General features: G+C 38.5%; 2 protein-coding genes across 9 annotated transcripts in view; one reads left to right on the top strand and one right to left on the bottom strand.

Moving 5' to 3' along the window:
* LOC108385027 (uncharacterized) overlaps positions 1-16,097 on the top strand; it is a 45,763-nt gene that overhangs the window by 10,573 nt on the left and 19,093 nt on the right. The window lies entirely within an intron of this gene.
* KIF23 (kinesin family member 23) overlaps positions 1-16,097 on the bottom strand; it is a 33,139-nt gene that overhangs the window by 10,122 nt on the left and 6,920 nt on the right. For 4 of the 7 annotated variants that reach the window (XM_073212078.1, XM_073212081.1, XM_073212083.1 and 1 more), the window contains exons 4-18: positions 15,791-15,896; positions 15,412-15,548; positions 15,068-15,177; positions 14,463-14,633; positions 12,682-12,723; positions 11,853-11,965; positions 11,579-11,700; positions 10,207-10,309; positions 3,515-3,594; positions 3,306-3,425; positions 2,959-3,085; positions 2,463-2,621; positions 1,394-1,551; positions 632-805; positions 160-339 (exon numbers count right to left, since the gene is read on the bottom strand). In XM_073212078.1, the coding sequence (XP_073068179.1) occupies positions 160-339; positions 632-805; positions 1,394-1,551; positions 2,463-2,621; positions 2,959-3,085; positions 3,306-3,425; positions 3,515-3,594; positions 10,207-10,309; positions 11,579-11,700; positions 11,853-11,965; positions 12,682-12,723; positions 14,463-14,633; positions 15,068-15,177; positions 15,412-15,548; positions 15,791-15,896 (1,902 nt within the window). The remainder of the gene's footprint in view (positions 1-159; positions 340-631; positions 806-1,393; positions 1,552-2,462; positions 2,622-2,958; positions 3,086-3,305; positions 3,426-3,514; positions 3,595-10,206; positions 10,310-11,578; positions 11,701-11,852; positions 11,966-12,681; positions 12,724-14,462; positions 14,634-15,067; positions 15,178-15,411; positions 15,549-15,790; positions 15,897-16,097) is intronic. The other 3 variants (XM_073212079.1, XM_073212082.1, XM_073212084.1) reach the window with 1 other exon arrangement.

The raw sequence follows: 16,097 nt of genomic DNA, 5'->3' as shown, positions 1-16,097 counted from the left end.
AGTTTGTACTAAGTTTGTGTTTATACTACATTTTAACATTTGTAAATTAGTATGAGAAATATTAAGTAATGTAAAAAAAATTGATTCTCATAGAGATAGTTACCCAATTTGAACAAATTTTCTCTAGTACTAAGTTGCACACAACTACAAATAACTTACAGGTACTGGTGATGGAGAAACAGATCTTTGAGTAACTTTTTCTCGATCCCGCTCCCGAGAGGGCCTCTCTGGCTTTTCAGTTTTGGGCTCAGTAACAATAGCCTTCAGTTGTTTCAGTTTTTCATCTTTGACCCAGAGCTTATTTTGCATCTCCAGCTGTTTGGCTGCTACTCTCCGTTCCTGCAGATTATCAATGGCAAGGATAGAGTCCACCTCAGTCATACCAAACAGGTGCACCAATTACCTACATACACCCCGTGGTTCTCCAGGTCTTCCGAGTTAACTGTGCTTCCCAGGGCCCATCTGTCATTAGCTTTAAGGGCCCAGAAAGGGAACACCAGGAGCTGCACAGGGCTACTGTTGCCACCACCACCACCAGAATGCTGCCTGCCCCACGTACAGAAACTCAGACACCACGATGTGAAATACACCATCCCTCCGAAGTAATAAGCACTGCAGGACTGACACTCACACATTCCTTCTCCCACTTCATTGTTGTTTCTGTCACCATGCCTTGCAGCCTGGCTTCTAATCTGCGTTTGTCAGAAAACTGTCGCTGAAGTTTCTGATTCTGGGTTTCAAGTTCCTGTTGCAAATTGCGCTTATCTTCTTCATAGATAGTTGTTGTTTTCTCTAAAATGTCAATCTGGTGAGGGAGACCCATTATGTTCAGTATTTCGTGTGTAAACATTTCTTGTAGCTGTAAAATTTTCTCTTTTCATTATTTGCTTTTGCAAGCATACTTGTGAAAAGGTAAATCATGGGAAAGCATTTTCTTCTAAAATTTCATCTTAAGTCCTACCTCCATTCCTAGAAATGGGAACTTTTAAACAAGTTCCTCACCGATAGATGAAGTTACAACTGACTTCATGTGAAAATAACTTTCCCTAAAATTAAGGCCTAAAATTTTATTTTTTAGGCCATTTTTGGAGTAGAGAACACTATGTTGATTGAGATAAGCTTTTCTCTAGAATGCATACCCCTAAACATGCCTCTGTATATGAAGCCAACAAACATATATTACATAGTATTAAGCCAAAAAGCAAGCTATAACCAAAGCTAAACTCTAGAAAGCCCCCTAGAAAACTTGTTTGAGCCAGAGAACATTCTCTCCAGAATAACCAAGTGATAACTCTCAGAAAGCAGCAATTACAGGCCTGTACAGCAGACCTAAGTCGGAGACCAGTGCTAAACAGCTAGCACATACATCCATTTTAATAACTGCCAAACAAACCTTATATTCTAGAGTTTTGTTTTTCTTCTCCAGTCGTTCTATTTCCAATTTCTGTCCTGAGATCACCTTTTCTTTTTCATTTAGTTTTCCTTGAACGTAATTTTCTTTATTTAAAACAGTATTGTCAAATTCTTGCAACAAGGCTTTAAAAGTAATAGCTGAAAGAAATGCAAACCAAGTTTACTCCAACTCCAAAATAACCACTAAAATCAACTTTCATTAACCGATACTCTATGAAATGTAGATACTCAGCAAATCTCTTTTTGAGAGTTAGTCTGTCATCTGAAAACAAGCTTGGAAGGAAATCAAGAGTTTGATTCTCAAATCTGCAAGAAACATTGCTCATAGAATCTTTGTGTTTCACACTGTTTCATTTTGTACTATGCATCCCCTTGGTAAATAATTTACTTCAGAAAAAAGCAAAAACAGAAATAACACTAGATTTAGGGTCAGTCAGATCCAGGTTGAAATCTCCAGCACACTTCCTTGGTGTGTCACTTGGGCATAGTTCCTCACTTCCACATGGGGACCCAAATACCACTTACCTCACATCTTTCTGATGATGATTAAAATGATGGTAAAAAATAGTAGATATATTCACTGAGCACTTACTGTGTACCAAGCTGTTCACTGTTCTACATGAGTTTCGTACATTATTTCATTTATCCTCACAACATCCTCTAAGGTAGGAATAATTATAATCCCCATTTTGCAGACAGAAGATTTAAGTAATTTACCCAAAGACAGTTATTAAGATGTAATATATATTAAGTCCCTTGCAAATAAATAACTGGTTAGGAACTAAAAACAAAGGAGGTATTTTACTCCTTTGTGTCCATCTCTATTCATTTTAAAAAGGAAAAGAATATCCTTTATCTTTCATTTTACATTCTTGGAATTTATTAAAAGAGCTGTGGAAAGTTCCTTGTTAATCTAATTAAACAATGCCTTGAGCACTACAAAACAGAGAGACAAAATAATCCTTCATTAAAGGTCCATCCCATCATAGTACTCAGATTCATTGCAAACTTCTGGAATCAAAATGATTGCAAACAGTTTTTGCCCTTACATTGTTTGTTAAACTCTTCAGTCATCATTTGTCGTAGATGATGGCGTTTCTCCAATGCTTCGATCAGCCTGGGAAGAGTCTGTTCATCATTGATATCCAAGATTTCACAGGGTGGCAATGGTGGAAAACTCTGTAAAACCACTTCTGTAACCAGTGGTTCTATATTGGAATTATTAAAAAAAAATTATAAAAAGTTACATTGAAGAGAAAGAGCTTATTTGAACAAGTTTAACACTGGGATCAGAGCCCCAGTCCAGTTAACCATATACTTTCTTGAGTTGTCATACTTCCTTAAAAATGCATCATAAAAGAGGAAAGGTGAAAAAAAAAAGTTATAGTATATAACAAAAGGAATCTCATTTATACTTTGGTTCAGGTATTTTGCATTTGGTTTTTGAGGGGAAGGGAAGTAAATAGTTCTCTCACAGGAAATGTATATTGTTTAAACTAGGCAGACAGACTCTCAGTGGGTACATGACGTAACACCAGATCATACCATCTCCGACTGGTCCTGCTCGAGCCTGGTTTCTGAATCTCCTCCCAGGTGTTAAACCACATATTGCCTTGTCTACTGGTCTGGCTACTTCCACTTCTTGGGTCACTTCTGCAAATCTCATGACTTGCTAAGATAGAAAACAAATACAATTTTGTTTTGTTTTTTAACAGATAAGCATATCTTCAAAAATTACTAAATGAAACAATAATAGATTGGTCATTAGTTCAATTCTGTAACTAAAGGTTCTCTATCAGTTTTTTAAATGTTCAAAATTTCATTCTTCACATCCAGTCTGCTGTACAGAAACTCTGAGGCTTTATAATAAAGGATAAATACATTAAAATTACCAAGCTTTCTTCATAATCTTCGGCCTTTGGATTCACACACACAATCATGCGTACTTTACCTTCCCCATCGAAGTAGTTCTTGAACAGGTGAGTTAACTTTGAATCTCGATATGGAACCATCTGTAAATACATTCAAATACAAATACATAAGGCAAAAAAAATGCATACAAACAAAACCTACAAATAAGTAAAGGCTGTTGCTTACTTACCTTGTTAGTTCCATACATTTGGTTCTCTCTCAGGACTTCCATACATGTTCTTAGTGTCATTAGTGACTGATTAATGTTACCTGACAGAAAAATATACACAGAAAACATTTGAAAAGAAATAGCTAGTGTATGGTCTGTTTGCCTATAAAACTCCTACTTTCCAGAACTATTAGGTGGAGATTACAAACAACAGATTTTAGTGGCTCAGTTTTAAAGAGCTGTTGGTACATGGTCTAGCAGTTTTTCAGTATTCTAACAGCAGTGTTTTAGGAGAGGTTAGATACCATCCTTCAGGGATACCGTAAAAAGAACTGTCCATTGAATGCAACATTATACTTCATGACCCATAGTTTCTCCCAAATTTAAATTCTGTTATTAATGCAGTTTAATATCCCCATATTAAAATATTATCTCTAAAGCATGATCATTTCAGGCTACAGTTGGCTTCATCAGCACTGAAGTCGCCCCTGCACCATTTCTAACAGTCGAGTGTCTTAGGATACAGCTAACTGTCCCCTCTAGACCTAAACAGAGACTTCTTAGGCAGCATACTTGTTACTTCTGACCCCTCTTGTTTGGATTTCTGAGCCAAGGCCAGTCTAACAGGTTAATCAAGCCTCCAGTAATAAACATCTCACCTGCGTAGACCCCAAAAGTATGTAAGAATTTGTTCATTTTGGAATCTGAAGGTCAACTAACTCCACCAGACTTTCATCCTTGTCCGCTTGATGAAACAGAGCTCATCTGTACCTCTATAATATTCCATGATTCATAGTTTTTTCTTCCCTAACCCCCGCTTCCAGTGTCCTTTCTTCCTCTGCTCTGCTCTCTAAAACCCATATTGCTGTTAACAGACTTCCTTTCATCCTCGAACTGCTCACAGAATGGTCCATTCGTCTCTCCCTAATCTGGGGTCCATGTTGTCCATGGGTACATTTCAGGGAGTCTGCATGCTTGGATGGGAAATAAATTACATCTGTATTTTTACTGACTTCTGAAATCTGACAAGTACCCTTCAGTTATGAATGTAGGACAAAAAACAACAACAACACAGTAGTATTAGTAGTACCTGTGATTTTTATCAATAGAATCAGATAATCTGACAGCATATTACAGTTTATTGCTGATCTCAAGATACTTATGTTCATTTCTACTTTAAAATTATATAGTTATCAGACCTGCTGATGGGTCTTTTAAGGCATTAATAAAGAAGCATCTAAGTTACTATAGGACAAATGTTTTAGGAATACTTTCAAAAACCGCATTTCAATCTAATTGGATTCCTTTGTTACCCTATGTGTTTTATGTTACTCATTCATAAATATTCTGAGAGACTTTTGCAGGTTTCACCCTGCAACCATAGTACAAAGCCCTGCTACCTTACCCTTTATCTGCCAGAAGGGTAGTGCTTCCCTCTGGGCCCTGTTGCCTTTTTGAGTAAAAGTTGCTTGTTTTCTAAAGCCTGACATTTTATTTCTGTGGTGTCTGTCATCATTTTTCCTTTCTCATTTCTGATTCTGTTTATATGTGTAGATTCTCTTTTTCTCTTAATAAGTCTGGCTCAGGGTTTATCTATTTTGTTTATTTTCTCAAAGAACCAGCTCTTGGTTTCATTGATTTTTTCTATTGTTTTATTCCTCTCAATTTTATTTATTTCTTCTCTGATCTTTATTATGTCCCTCCTTCTGCTGACTTTGGGCCTCATTTGTTCCTCTTTTTCCATTTTCAATAATTGTGAATTTAGACTATTCATTTGGGATTGTTCTTCTTTCTTTAAATAGGCCTGGATTGCTATATATACTTTCATCTTAGAACTGCCTTCGCTGCGTCCCACAGAAGTTGGGGCTTTGTTCTGTTGTCATTTGTCTCCATATATATTGCTTGATCTGTGTTTTAATTTGGTCATTGATCCATTGATTATTTAGGAGCATGTTGTTAAGCCTCCATGTGTCTGTGAGCCTTTTTGCTTTCTTTGTACAGTTTATTTCTAGTTTTATGCCTTTGTGATCTGAGAAATTGGTAGAATTTCAATCTTTTTGAAATTACTGAGGCTCTTTTTGTGGCCTAGTATGTGGTCTATTCTGGAAAATGTTCCATGTGCACTTGAGAAAAATGTGTATCCTGCTGCTTTTGGGTGTAGAAGTTCTGTAGATGTCTGTTAGGTCCATCTGTTCTAGTGTGTTGTTCAGTGCCTCTGTGTCCTTACTTATTTTCTGTCTGGTGGATCTGTCCTTTAGAGTGATTGGTGTGTTGAAGTCTCCTAAAATGATTGCATTGCATTCTGTTTCCTCCTTTAATTGTTAATATTTGTTTCACATATGTCAGTGCTCCTGTGTCGGGTGCATAGATATTTACAATGGTCTTATCTTCTTGTTGGACTGACCCCTTATCACTATGTAATGTCCTTCTTTATCTCATTACTTTCTTTGTTTTGAAGTCAGCAGATACAAGTACTGCAACACCTGCTTTTTTCTCCCTGTTGTTTGCATGAAATATCTTTTTCCATCCCTTGACTTTTAGTCTGTATATGTCTTGGGGTTTGAGGTGAGTCTCTTGTAAACAACACATAGATGAGTCTTGCTTTTTTATCCATTCTATTACTCTGTGTCTTTTGAATGGTGCATTCAGTCCATTTATATTTAGGGTGATTACTGATAGATATGTACTTATTGCCATTGCAGGCTTTGGATTTGTGGTTACCAAAGGTTCAAGGGTAGCTTCTTTACTATCTAACCACCTAACTTAACTCTCTTAATAAGCTATTATAAACATAGGCTCATGAATCTTTATTTCTCTCCCTTCTTATTCCTTCTCCTCCATTCTTTATATGTTAGGTGTTTTATTCTGTACTCTTTTGTGTTTCCTTCGACTGTTTTTGTGGGTAGTTGATTCTGTTTTTTGCCTTTAGTTAGTATTTGGTTGGTCTGCTTTCTTTGCTGTGATTTTATTTTCTCTGGTGACATCTATCTAGCTTTAGGAGTGCTTCCATCTAGAGCAGTCCCTTTAAAATATTCTGTAGAGGTGGTTTGTGGGAGGCAAATCCCCTCAACTTTTGCTTGTCTGGAAATTGTTTAATCCCTCCTTCAAATTTAAATGATAATTGTGCTGGAATCAGTATTCTTGGTTCAAGGCCCTCTGTTTCATTGCATTAAACGTATCATGCCATTCTCTTCTGGCCTGTAAGGTTTCTGTTGAGAAGTCTGATGATAGCCTGGTGGGTTCTCCTTTGTAGGTGATCTTTTTTCTCTCTGGCTGCCTTTAAGACTCTGTCCTTGTCTTTGATCTTTGCCATTTTAATTATTATATGTCTTGGTGTTGTCCTCCTTGGGTCCCTTGTGTTGGGAGATCTGTGGGCTTCCGTGGTCTGAGAGACTGTTTCCTTCCCTAACTTGGGGAAGTTATCAGCAATTCTTTCTTCAAAGACACTTTCTATCCCTTTTTCTCTTTCTTCTTCTGGTACCTCTATAATGCGGATATTGTTCTGTCTGGATTGGTCACACAGTTCTCTTAATATTCTTTCATTCCTAAAGATCCTTTTATCTCTCTACCTCAGCTTCTCTGTATTCCTGTTCTCTGATTTCTATTGCATTAACAGTCTCTTGCACCTCGTCTAGTCTGCTCTTAAGACCTTCTGTGGATTGTTTCATTTCTGTTATCTCCATCCGGACTTTATCCCTTAGCTCTTGTATATTTCTCTGCAGGTCCATCAACATGGTTAGGACTTTTATTTTTAATTCTTTTTCAGGAAGATTGGTTATATCTATCTCACCAGGCCTTTTCTCTGAGGTTGTCTGAGTGATTTTGGACTGGACCAGACTCTTTTGCCTTTTCATGGCGATAGAAGTGGTCGCAGGCAGGTGGCATGTGTGTCAGCTGGGAGAACAAAGTCCCTCCCTGCTTCTGGTCCCCTTGCCCTTCTCCGCTGCCATGGGCAGGGCGGCCCTCAGGATAGCCTAGGGCCGGGCCCTGCGGGGGCGTTGCAGAAACACCCGATGTGTTCTTCTGCGAGAACGGTGCCCCTTTGTGCCTTCCGGACCTTGCTCCAGCGTCTTCTGTGTGTACCGGGCAGCTGTGCACCAGCAGCAGCCTCTGGGTCTGTCCCAGTTAGCTGCGCACTGGGAGGAGACTGTGTGTTTGCTGTGGGTGGGGCTGTTCTACGACTGCTCCACAGCCGTGGCAGGTCAGCCAGTTTGCTTGTAGCGCCAGCCAGGGGGAGTGAATGGCAGGCTGCTTGCAGACTCCATCTCGGATTTTACTTTTCTGTTTCTCTAATATCCAGTACACCATGCAATGTGTGTCTGTGCTCCTGGTGCAGATCACTAGGGCTGGTTATTTAGTAGTCCTGTGCTTCCACTCCCTCCCCACTCTGATTCTTTTCCACCTGCCGGTGAGCTCAGTGGGAGGAGTACTCGGGTCCTGCCAGGTCACGGCCTTGTATCTTACCCTTTTTGAGAGGTGCTGAGTTCTCACAGATGTAGATGTAGCCTGGCTGTTGTACTGTATCTTCTGGTCTCTCTTTTAGGAATAGTTGTATTTGTTGTATTTTCAATACTATATAGGGTTTGGGGAGGAGATTTCTGCCACCATCTTGAGCCCCTCTAAAGCCTGACATTTTTTAAGGATGGTGAGCAAGAGAGGTCAGCAACATTTTCCTACTTCCTAGCTGCTGCCTTCAAATGTTTCTCTTCCATGCCAACTCCAGGGTCATTTTAGTATTTATGAGGAGGATCACCCTAACATGCTGTCAGAGAGCCCTGACGTCCTCAACTCCAGTAAATCTTTCTCTTACCCTTTACCATCGTAGCTGTACAAACACGCCCAAACCCCAAACCTTATCTACTCAGAACTTCACCACCTCTAGAAACCTGAGGCTGTCATATGCCCCAACAACACCTCCTTTTCTTCTAGTTCTCACTCCCTAACTTTTGTCACACCAGTTCTTCATCCTGCTCAACACTGATAAGTCCTTTATTTTTTTCCCTGAAATATCAGATGCCTCAGGATTCCACTTTCTTCCCAATCCAGGTAAACCTCTTTTCTCATTGAGGTTAATCCTTCCTTTTGTCATGTGGATTCCAGATTCCCCATCCTCTTATGTACACATGTGTGTTCATTTTGTAAGTCATTTCACAATCTCACAAGTCAACTAGCTACCACCTTTTCTCCTTCCCAGGCTCTTTAATCATCTCAACGTTTTGTTTCTCCTCAAGGCTCAGCTTGTTCGTATCTGATATCCTGTCTCCCCATTGCTTCACATTTCTTAATTGGCAAAACCTAAACCTATAAACCTCAAGTTAAATCTCTCTCCTTTCAAATCCATGTAGCTCTGCGTCCACTTACTAGGCACTTCCACTTGAATAAGCTGAACATATCCAACACAGAACTCATTGACTGCCCATACCTGCACCTCAAACTGCTTCTCCTCAATCAACATATTCATTGATTTGCCCTCTCCTCTTTCTACTCTATATCCAGGTAGACCCTGTTCCTAACTAGCTCTCAGGTGTGTTGACCTTTGCCTCTGGGTCACGATTGCTCATCTGCATGACTGCAAAAGTTTCCTAACTGCTTTTCAGATCTCTAGATTTGCCCCTGGTAAATTCTCTACACTGGGAAAATGATCCTTCTAAAGACTAATCTTGCATTGACTTTAAGGGGAGGCTGTGTAACAGTAGGAAAAAACAAGCTTTGACAGTCCAGCCACCCTGGGTTTGAACCCAGGCTCCAACCTTGGGAAAACTACTTAACTTCTCCCAGCCTACTTCCTCATCTGAAAAATGGGTATGATACAGTCCTGAAAAGTCAGAATCAAGAAATCAAGCCCAGACATATGAGGTACTATAAAACACAGTAGTCCCTTAATAATTGGTAGCCACCATTATTCAAGATTAAATTCGGACGTTTTTAACGTTATAGCCCAGAAGCTTGATGACCTTTGCTTTGTTCTCCTGCCTCAGCTGTCAGGGTTCAGCAACCCACACCCTCCACACCTCAACCTGCCAGATTCTCACAAGACTTGGTCTGTTTACAAATGGCTGCTTGATCATCCCTGATGCCTTTAATCCTGTTGTTCATAGAGCTGGTGCCTCAACTCTGACGCCACCGCATATACCCACAGACTAGATGACACTGCCCTACTCTGTACTCCCACAGTATTTTGTGCTCACGTCTGTCATTCTACTGACACAGTCTAGTCCTATGCCTCTCTCTTGTCCTGGGCTGGGCACTCCAGGGCAGAGCTTCATCCTTCATATCTGTGTTCATTCCTACACACAGTAGGTACTCCACAGCTGTTACATAAAACATAACATGAATGGCTATACTAAATGAAAGATTAAAAAAACACACACAGGTTTCTTTCAAGTGGTTTTTGTAGTCAAAGAATTTTGCCACTGTGAATGTTGGAATTGTTAAATCACTGAATATTAACGACCTAGTACTGACAATACTAGCAATAGCTTTAACAGACTGTTTCAATATGAATAGTATTATTTTAGTCACTTTTCCTCATTCTTGAGACATCAGTGTGTTGTAGCAGGTGGATGCCAATCCATAACTGAACAGCACTGACCACTAAACTTGGCCTCTTAACCAAATTTAAGGCAGTTATACTTAAACCACTCATCAATAAGCAGATAACTGGCACTGCAAGTGTTTTAAAGTTGTTGCAAAAAGTACTATGCTTTGCTCACCAGCTTCACGTAATCGGTTCCCTTCTGCTTTTGTCCGGTTAGTTCTTTCACTTCCAGCAAGATCTACCAAGGACAGCTGGCTTATAGTGATTTGTTCTTTTTCCTAAAGGGAAGTTCACAATGCCACAATATGAGTTATAACTGGTATCTAATGTTCTTTAAATATATTCAAATCAACAAACTATTAAGTCCTGTGAATATATTATTTGCACAGTACAAAATGTACAGGTAGGGCAAAGGATACATATTTGGGGGGAAGAGTTTGCAAAAGTATATGCTAAATACACTCATGACAGTAATGATGACTTGCCTATTGTCTGGTCTTCTACACTGTACTGTAAGCTGCATGAGAACAGGGACTCTGCCTTTCAACCATTTTATCTCCAGCACATTGCACAGTGCCTAGCACTCATAAGGAGCTCAATAAATATCTGCTAGTGAGTCCATGAAAGAGCTATCCTAAATTTTTGCATTATCAGATATTTAGTAACTTCACAATCTAATAATTTCATAATACTCTAATTATTTTGACAATAGGAAATGAAAACCAAGAGGTACAGAACAGATACCTTATATACTACATGTGATTCAAAGGAAATCAAATGTATATGGAGGCTTGACTTATAAGCATTTTCTAGTTACATTTATTGAATGCTAACTATAAGCCAAGCATTGGACTAAGAACTTTATATGCATTACCTCCTTTAATTCTCACAACCTTATGAAGAGTTTATTAGTTGCTGAGATAGCTAGTTAGTTAGTAGGAATCACAATTTGAATCCTGGTGATCTTCAGTACCATGCTGTACCATCTCCTCCTGCCATTTGGAAACCTCCATGATAGAGTTTTGAATGGAATTACACTTTAATAGCTCAAAGTTATTAAATGATTTATATTTAGGTTCAAATGCTGTTGCTAATTGATGGAAGCCTCATCATAGTATGACAGGCCTAGCAGTAAATAGTGATTAGCAGATGGGGGCCCTGCTAGCTTTTCAGCCAAGAGAACAATTTAGAATTGCCATCTCCTGAACTGTCCCCTACTGTGAAAAATTCATTGCTGACATTTTAAAGTCATTAACTGAATTTCCACATATAAAATGAGTCTTCTGAAATAAAACAAATCACACATTTTTATTTTATCTCCTCTATTAAAGATTTATAAAGTTTTATCATAGCAAAATTCCAGGCTCTAAGATTCAATAGCCAGTTTCCCTAAACTACACTATTGGAACAATTAAAAAGTAAATCATCACCAACATACATATTAATTCTAGAACAATCTTCACTGCAATGAAACCTCCCTGATTAACTCTAATTACAAAAAAATGAAGGACTCAGAACATGAGAAATTCTCCACACTACAACTTTACCTGTAAGACACTGTTTCCATCTGCATCCAAAGGAGCCTGAGCTAATCTGATGTTGAACACACTATGAGAACGGCTGGACTCACGATTCAAATGTGTGTTAGCGATACGTCTCTTTTTCTGGCCTATGATGACAGAGAAATCATTGTCAAACCTGAACTCAGTCATTTCAGTATTCATGCTTTCTACTAAAAGATACTGCTGTCAGATTGCAGTAACAACTCTCAGGGTTACAGTTATCATTTTATGTTTTTCTGACTTGAACTCTGTTTCTAACCTCTCCAGAAAACTTCAAAAGCCTCCTCAGTAGATTTCACTTCTACTTCTGTACATCCTGCAACATACATGTTATGGTTCTTATCTTCACGAAGCAATTTAGATTGTGGAGGTCTATGGCAAAGAAAAAAAACAGTTAGTTTCATAAATTATGAGATAGTAGTATCTCAACTTAAAACTAGAACTAAAATGCCAGGCAACTTGACATCTATTCTTAAAGGGAAAGAAGCCTAAGCAAGACCCCAGGAAAATATTAAACTTGGATAAGTTTAAGGATATGTGTAGTCAAGATTAGTTAACACAATAGGCTAACAGAAACCTATTTTGTTTTAAATGCTTTGCTCTAATTTGTTCTAACAAAGCACAGGAGACAACACTTACTGAACAATTGGAGTTGGAAGTAGTAGTATAGCAACATCACATGCACAGGTTAAGCATAAAATCTAGCATTTTCCTAACTTTTAAAAGATCAACAGATAGAGTTGGTTCTGACCTCACTGTCAGCAAAAAAAAAAAATACATAAAGAGTTTGGTATATACCAGGAGTGGCAGTCTTTTCAAAGTGGCTGGTCAAGTTTAAGTCTGTACGGTAAGGTGAGAATGAAGAGGGTGCTGCTTGTTTGACCTCAGTCTTGTAAATGGTCGGGGTAGAAACATTTACCAGCCACCATCACTAAGTAGATGGCAGATTTTTCAGGAAGCAAGGAGGGGCTGAGGTAGCAGCCAGCTCAGTGCCAATGAAAGACTGCCTACATACAAACATGCCACAGATGCCAACCACCAGTACAACTGCACCCTCCTTAAGGAAAGAGTCGACACCAGTAACATACACAAAATCTGTGTTCCTCATGGGTGTGCTGCAACTGTTCCACCTACCAAAGGAATAAGGTAGAAGTTACTGTCTCTACAGCAGCCAGCTCACAGCGGCATGTTCAGTCCAGAGCATGTGACAGTCCCAGTGAGTCATATCTTAAAAACCCTCCATTGTAATATTTCTTATTTGTATTAAAAAACACTAAATGTTAACCAGCTCAAAAGAGCAGGTTAAACACCACCAGCAAATTAAATCTGAACTAAATGTTAAATAAGCACCCTGTGACTTCATTCAAGGACTTACCAGCAAGATTACAAGGCACACAAAGTCACATTTGTCAATCTTTCACTTGTGTAACTAAAAACAAGATAAGGCTCCTTTGCAAATAATCTTATTTAGAACAAAGCAAACTTGGCACATGTGTAGATAGGAAACTGATTTGTAGCAATGAATGGTAATACAAAAGTTTAGAGAAAAGTACACACAACTGAATCCTTTAAACAAATGGGAAAGTAATTAGTCTATAAATTGTTTAATGTAAATAGAAGTGAATATACTGACACCTGTCTTAGTCTAACGGTTTTCTAAATGCAGTTTTTCCAATAATATTCGATTAGAGATACACAAGTTACATTGAAGACTGTTAAAAAAAAAACAAAAAAAAAAACAGCAAACCCAAAGTGGAGTCATTTGTCCCCAAATGCAAAAAACCAAGACTTAATTATAGTTTCACAGTTTCAACCTATTCCAGAATGTGAGCTTTTAATAATCAGGAATTTTCTAGTCAGCAACAAAATAATCTGTCCCATAAGACCCTCTCCATCCTCCAAAAAGGTGAGCTGATCTGCAGGAAACTTCCCTGCCCTTCTCCCTAAGGGAAGATGACCTTGCCGGAAACAATCCCTTCTTTTGCTAAAAACTTCTTGCCCTACCCTCCTTCCTATAAAAACCTTTCATTTTTATAAGACTCCCTGTAGCATCTCTACATGCTAAATGGAATGCTGCCCAATTCGTCAGTCACTTATTGAAGCCAATTATTAGATCTTCAGATTTACACAGTTGAATTTGGTTTTTTTTTAGCAAGACACAGGTCTTCATATTATCTATACCCTGAGGCCCTAATAAAGATAGCACTGAAGATAAGCATTGAGCTGAGCTCAAGAACAAAATCATCAGCTCAGGAACAAGACAACATTAAACATGAAATTCCAGATGTATTGTTTGTGATACCAGGTTGTAGTTGGTCTTTAGTCTCAGAAAGGCAAGACCCACGGAAATCAAGAGTAGTCTTTCAACTTGGTGGAATGACAATACAGATGTCATTTCATATTAATCAGTGATGGAAAAATCTGTATTAGTTGTACAGACAACAGCTCCCTGGTCCACCCTGTAGGTATCACCAACCACAGATGGTTAATGGGGCTACAAACTTACCAACACTGTCAGCTTATGAAAGGTAGCCCCAGGACACAGCCATAGGGGGACACTTCCTTATATAATTAAGGTCCCTGAAAATACAGCCCAGGGCTAAGAGTTTTCAAAAGTAATGTCTAAATATTCAGGTTTATTTCTCCTTAGCTGCGTTAGCCCACTGGTTCCCTAATACAGCTGCATATTTAGTTAAGAATAAAACTACTCATTTAGCCCCAACTGCATGGTACACAAGTGGTGTTTCATTTTGAAAATAAAAGTATTAAATATTATCCCCATTTATAGTGAAGAAAAAACTAAGACTCATTAAGGTCAAGTGACCTCCCCAAGGTTAAGTAGTTACGATGGGCTCTTTTTACTACTTACTTAGGCTTTATGGGATCAAACAGCACCTCTTCCAATAGATCATATATGTAATTATTATATATTTCAATATAAGAGACAAATACACCATAGACACTATCTTCATCAACCTCTTCTGCTTTGCAAAATTCTTGTACATTTATCATATCTGCAAACTCTGGGTCTACTTGTCGTCTGAAAAAGAAAAAGAAAAGAAAGTCTGATCTTACACATTCTGAGTCAATATCAAAAGTAAATGATCCCAAGGGGGAAAGAAACTATTGATGTGAGTGACTTGTCATTACAAGCAGAAATGCACAGAGCACTTGATTCATACACACGATGGGCCAACAGTACCCCCTGACCTCCCAGATAAACAGCACTTGCTTTTTATACGTTCTCCCACCCAGAGTGGCACCTTCTCTAAATAAAAGGTGATTCAAGGACAGTGTGCTCAAAACCAGAGAATATCTGAGCAAATCCGCTTAAGAACATTCCTCAATGTGGACCTCACTAAAGTGAACTGGGAGACTAACTTTTCCACTTGATGTTCACCATGCCTGATGCCTGAAGAAACCAGTGGGCAGGGTTCCCCTTAAGCCAGTGTCACATGTAAATGTATTACTTACTTGCTGAAGGGGGTCTTTGGATTGGGCGTGGCTTCTCTTTTCTGCCGTTCTAATAAGGCATCAAGTTCACACTGTATGTCCATGCTGTTCCTATCATTAGATTTAAAAACCTAGGGAGTGGGGGTGAAAAAGCAGACCATGATTTTTAGAATTTGACTTTAGAATAAGAAACATATTTAAGAAATAAGGAACATTATATGTTTAATATTTAAACATACTTAAGATTTAAAAATATATCCAGTGTTTTAATTCTCCATTACTACTACTGAATCCACAAGTATCTTGGTCCTTAGGTCCTTCAGTGAAATAGTCAAATAGCCATAACATAAGAGAATTAAACTTACGTATCGTTTAGCTTGAAACGACCCTATACTGTTAAAGATCATGTCCAAACAACGAGGAAGTAGCCCGCCTTCCCCTGGAGAACCAGTCATTGTATGAGTTTTTCCACTTCCGGTCACACCGTATGTAAAAAGGAGACCTACAATGTAGCAAGTCATACTAAGTTACATATTAAAAGTCACACTGGATCATATCTTGAAAGCCCTCCACTTACTACAGTTCTTCATTGTCTTACAATTAACCAACTCAAAAAAGCAGGCCTAACACCACACTAACAAATAATCTGAATTTAAGGTCAAACATGAATCAAATATACAAGTATCAAAAAAGTTTTATTAGAGGGAGAGAAAAGGAAATCCAACAAAACTCCAAGAATCATACCATTTTTGCCATGAATGAGGTCATCTACCAGGGGATTAGCGACAACAGCAAAGAGCTCCTTCTGGGTGGTGTGAGTGCCAAATACTTGCTTGAATGAATACTGAGTCTGTGCGTAAGGAAAAAACAAAAAGCACCTAAGTGGATTCCACTCTAGCTTAGAAATATATCTGTTTAAGCTTATGCAGATGTTTCTTTATGAACATTCAAGATATAGACATGCAAATAAAAGCTGAATAATCTTTAAACTTGCTTTAAAAATTCATGACAAACCTAAATTATAAGTTACAAACTGGTAAATATTTACAGT

This window comes from Manis javanica, chromosome 8 (genome assembly GCF_040802235.1).
Source record: "Manis javanica isolate MJ-LG chromosome 8, MJ_LKY, whole genome shotgun sequence".
Classification (NCBI taxonomy): Eukaryota; Metazoa; Chordata; class Mammalia; order Pholidota; family Manidae; genus Manis; species Manis javanica.
Note: the sequence above shows the minus strand (reverse complement) of the source record. Positions and strands in the feature narration are given on the sequence as shown.